At 36.6% G+C, this 5,002-nt stretch overlaps 1 protein-coding gene across 1 annotated transcript; it reads right to left on the bottom strand.

The window, feature by feature from the left end:
- On the bottom strand, nucleotides 1,507–4,747 carry LOC104730315 (auxin response factor 16). Its single transcript, XM_010449470.2, has 4 exons — nucleotides 4,521–4,747; nucleotides 2,791–3,903; nucleotides 1,839–2,704; nucleotides 1,507–1,749 (listed from the first exon to the last, which is right to left on the bottom strand). The coding sequence occupies exons 2-4, from the start codon at nucleotides 3,880–3,882 to the stop codon at nucleotides 1,680–1,682; spliced, it is 2,028 nt and encodes a 675-aa protein (XP_010447772.1). The 5' UTR covers nucleotides 3,883–3,903; nucleotides 4,521–4,747; the 3' UTR covers nucleotides 1,507–1,679.

Raw genomic sequence — 5,002 nt, 5'->3', positions numbered from 1 at the left:
TTTTTTTTTTTTTTTTTAATAATCTATTCTTTTTTAAAAATTATTTCTTTGTTTACGTAAAAAAAGTGGTATTTCAAAGTGCCACAACGTTCGCTACTCTGTCTCTTCTCCTCTTTGACTTTTGTCACACTTGTCTCTATCGATAATCGTCTTTAACTCAACCATGGTTAACGAAGAAGTTTTGTTTCAAAACCCTAAGTATCTGCTTTTTCTCGACATTATTTTTCTCCTAATAATTTAACTTATGATTTTATGATCACCAGTTGATTAACTTGACTTCTTTGATTAGTTTAATGATTAATCTAAATCAAGACTTCCCCATGTATCTCTCGTTTTGCTGTTTGTTTTCTCTCATGATCTTGTTGGGATTGTGAATTGTGAACATGTGTGGTTCAAGAGTCAACTTCGGACGTAGAGAGTTGTCACAATCACTTTTGATTAATGTGAAAACCCCTATAATTTTGATATTATTCAGATATGCAATTAATGTTTATATCTCTTTTTATATACAATGTTCATACTATCTCTTAAGCCACTTGAATTAAGTTTTGGTTCCATTTATATTAACTCTAATCATGACATGTGACTGGATTCAATTAAAATATCTCCTTTTCGTGTGTTGTTTACACAGTCCATGATGTCCAATTGTCCATCACTCTCAACTAACAGTCTTAATTATTTTTGTATACATGCTTAGATCGCTAAGGCGTTAGATTAGATCGAACAGTAGACCAAAGCTACGAGTGACTAATTAATCTGAAAAAAAATATTTTACACATAATTAGAACTTGAATCCTAGGGAATTCCGAATTTAGATCGAATCTTACTTGATTAATTTGTAATCTAATGACACTTCCTTTTTATAGGACACTAGTTTAGAGCAGGGCATGCAGGAAAAGTGAGTATGGCTATATAGGATTTAAAGACTAAAAAGTAAAAAGTGCTACAACTTTTGTGTCTTTTACATTAAATAAGAAGAGAAAAAAGTGAGGTTAGAACTACATTTGACTTTGAGGACCAAGAAGCGAATATACAATGTACTTTCCAAAATAATTTTAGTGAGGAGGCTGAAGCTGATACGGAATTTTCGTTTTGTATGCATTATTGGAATAACTAAAAATATATAATATATACAGGCCTGAATATATAGTGTTTTTGAGTTATTATTATAAATGAAAAGTGGGAGATCCAACTGAACTTAGGTGTTGAGGACTTTGTGTTTTGTCAAACATAGGATCCGACCGTTGTTTGTTGTGCATGTGCATAGAGACATGACCCTCGCATCACCCTAACTAATTGTCTTCCAGATTTTTATTACTTTTCATACCTCTCAACAACTTAAATGAACCCAAGAACACACTCAATATTGTGACTTTGTGTAGCCAATGCTTGTTGTAGCCTATTCACCATCATATAATTTGTTAAGGTTATGTGTAAGAATTGATTGGATGATCTCAATTATATAAAAGACCTGCATATGTATGTATAACGAAGCTTAGCTTTTCATGAGAAGAAGAATCTATTTTTATTTGCAAATAGATTGTGAATTGCATTTTGAAAATTACAGAATCCAAAAAAGTGGAACCAAAATAAATAAATTAAAAAAAGAAGCTTAAAGATTCATTCAAGCTTTGACTTTTTAACTTGCGAGCTCTCCAACGAAAAACACCTCTGCCAAATTATATTACAACGCTCTCGCTTCCTTGTTCCGTTAAAATCGTCAATCTCCGAGCTGTCTTCAAGAACTCACTGCAAGAGTTATAAAAAACACTTATTAATTGTTTTGCTTCATCATCCAGTAATATGACAAATCTTCACTTTAATAATAATGTATGTACCTGAAAGGCTCGTTTCCTGCGTATTTGATGGCTCCTGATGCATCCCTATAGAGAACAGAACTCAACATCTCAGACTTTTGGATCCCAAACATGTCAGAGAGTTTCCTGCTCAATTCTTCATACGAACCAAGAACCGATAAGTCTAAGGTTCGACCTACATCGTCTGACTCCATAAACACTTTACAATGTCCTGTTTCCAAACCCGATGCATCTTGAACTTTCTTGGAGCAAGGTGATCCTTCGTCTGACGATGACAAGTCCCTTCCCGCAATACCGTTGTTCTGGTTCGATCCGCCTGACGAAATCTGCGTTTTCTCCAAGTTAGCTGTATCCGTCGATCCTTTTTCTGATAGCTGCTCCTCGGGTAGTATGAGCTTTCCGAACAATACAATGTGGGAAGACTTTTTAGATTCGGTATCGTTGCATGGTGTTGTTCCCATCGTTAAGAAGCAAAAGCCTTTCTCGTTTTTGGTATCGATGTTTCGCAACCCTAGAGAAGGAGAAAGAGGGAGAGATGATGGAGGAGGAGGTGGAGGTGGTTGTCTATTCAAGTAGTAATGGTGGAGATCCGAAGATGATAACCCGTAGTACTGATGAGCATTATGCCTGGCTCCCTGTAAACCCACGGGAACATTGTCCAGAACAGAGCTTAACGGGCTTGATCTAATGAGGGGATTGCTTGGGAATGAAGGTATTGGGATTGAGTTTATCAGATTGTTGTAATCCGGATGCTGAGGTAACCTCATCTTTTTCCTCGGTGGTGAAAACGAGGTAAGCGGGATCGGATGTACGTTGGATACCAATTCAACTAACCACGGGTTAACCCGCTTCACGTTTTGGAGTAAGTCTGGTTCATCCCACGCTACCTAAAACACACACAAAACCCAACCATGAGTAACCAACTCTATCATCTAACTAGAAAGAGACTACAAGTAAAGATGGGAGAGCTTACTTGTAGAAGCCGCCAAGGAGAGTTAGGCCAACGGATAGGATCAGAGACGTTAACAGCCGAAACAGTCCCCATAAACCAGCTTATCCGAGAAGAATCTTCAGTCTCAAAAGCCATTTTAAACCTCATACCTGAGCACCAAGGAATCCGCATTGCAGCTCTAGCATCCAAGGCCTTGACACAAAACTCCGACGTGCTAGCCCTAGGATAGTACACAACCTCAAACGGTCTTCCACTAATAGCGAGCGTAGCTGCTTCTATAACAGATTCAGCAGTCACTTTCCCTTTTCTATCCGCAAGGGAACAGTTACTTCTCCTCAAACTATTGCTTTCATCTTCCCTTAAAAGAGAAGAGTAGCCACAACTCCCACCGATGGGATTCCAACCCGCTGAGTATTCAGGTCCGTTACCGATCCCTCCTCTCTTAGCCCTCCTAATACCTACACAAAGATCTCCATTCTCAGCTCTCATGAAGACAATCGAATCTCCCGCCACAAGCTTCTTCTGGTTCACGAAATTACTCCATCCGGTCGTGAGAAGATGCCTACGAGGCGTCCCTCTATAAATATGCCTAAACTTCCAAACATCTCCATGAACGTCTTTGGCAAGAATGGTCTGAACCGGTGGCTCAGCGTTATAATCCAACCTAGGGAAGATCGTCTCAGCGCAATAACGAGGAACGGAGAAACCACCACCGTTGTTAGCATCAGACTGAGTAAGAGTCTTGGCAAAAGAAGGCGTTTTCTCACTATTACTCTCGAAACCGTTACTGTCTTCCCCATCTGCATACTCATGATGATGATCAACGTACTCATCTTCTTTCAAAGGAATAAGCCTAAGTTTGGCGAAAACCTCGTCTGATTCAGGATCAGCCATATACTTAATAGCCAAAACACGACACAAAACCATGGGATGAATTGGAAGGTTACCGAAATCGACACAGTCGTAAGCGTTTTCAGCGTGACCTTGAGGGAAGTAAAAGACTTTAGAGTTCATAGGAGGCATACGAACCATACCACCAGCACATGCATGCCATAGTTGAGGATCTAAACCTTTCTCTGATCCACTTTTCATTGGATTCATAACATTTATCATATTTGTTGTGACCCTATCTCGCTGCAAAAACATGAATAAAATAAATGTATTTAGCTTTTGGAACAGAGTAAGTGTAACAAAACAAAAACAAACACAAGAGAAAACAATTCAGAGTTCAAAAAATGCATTTTTATAGCAACTTATATCTTTAAGTCGTTTGTATCAGTCAACTCTAGCTAACAAACGAGATTTTCCCGGAAAAAAAGAAAGAGTTACTAGAAAAACCCGACAGAAAGGTTCGTTTCAGATAGAAAAGAAGAATTCAAATATCAAATCTTCCGAGAAAAACTCGAAAATATCAGTGACACAAATTTATAAAACTCAATACAACTATTATATATCCAATAAGAAATTAGCAAAAAAAATAAAGAACACAAATTTAGAAACTTTATTCATAAAAGCTATATATAGCTAAGAAGCAGACAAAACAAAGATTACAGATCGGTCTTCTTTTAACTAACAACATAAAAGAACACAAAAGAACAGTATAAGCTAAGAACAACCAAATCAAATTTAACATGGAATCGATTGAAGCAAAAACAAAGATGATGAAATTGATCAAAACAGAGAAAGATTAAAGAGACAAAATTTAGTTGAAAAAAGAACAAAAAAAAGATTATGGGAAGTAAAAAGGAAACCTGAAACAGTGGCAGATCTGAAACAAACTAAGCGAAGATTCAGAATAGGAAAAAAAAACCAATCTTTGGTTTGGTTTTTTGGTGAGAATCTGAAAGAAAGATTCCCGCAGCTAATTTTTCTGCTTCAGAATCGGATAAGGAAGTTCCTTTTTTTTCACTTTTTTGTTTTTTCACTTTTTTGCACAAAGAAAAATGGAAAAAAGGGGTTCGTAATTCGTATATATGAAGGAAACAGCTTTGTTCTCTTCCTTCTGCCAAACCCAAAATAAAAATTATTATCTTTTTTCTTTTCCTCAACTTACATTAACTCTTTCACATGTCTTTTTTATTATTTTCTTCTTCTCTAGTTTAAGTTTATTTTTTTTTTAAATTGAAGCCCAAAAAAAAAGTAACAATTTGGTAAGTCAAACCCTTGATTCCGGGCATAAAAATCGACAATACGGACTGTGAAAAAAATAATAATACTATAATAGTAATATACA

The sequence above is a fragment of the Camelina sativa genome, chromosome 12 (assembly GCF_000633955.1).
Source record: "Camelina sativa cultivar DH55 chromosome 12, Cs, whole genome shotgun sequence".
NCBI lineage: Eukaryota > Viridiplantae > Streptophyta > Magnoliopsida > Brassicales > Brassicaceae > Camelina > Camelina sativa.
This window is presented reverse-complemented; position numbering and strand designations above follow the sequence as displayed.

Bases quoted from the DNA above. Each gene is read 5' to 3' on its own strand.
- LOC104730315 (XM_010449470.2), bottom strand. From the start codon at position 3,882: ATGATAAATGTTATGAATCCAATGAAAAGTGGATCAGAGAAAGGTTTA. The intron at 2,705-2,790 runs GTAAGCTCTCCC...TGTGTGTTTTAG, and splicing joins CTCCTTGGCGGCTTCTACAA to GTAGCGTGGGATGAACCAGA. The intron at 1,750-1,838 runs GTACATACATTA...TAACTCTTGCAG, and splicing joins GCAGGAAACGAGCCTTTCAG to TGAGTTCTTGAAGACAGCTC.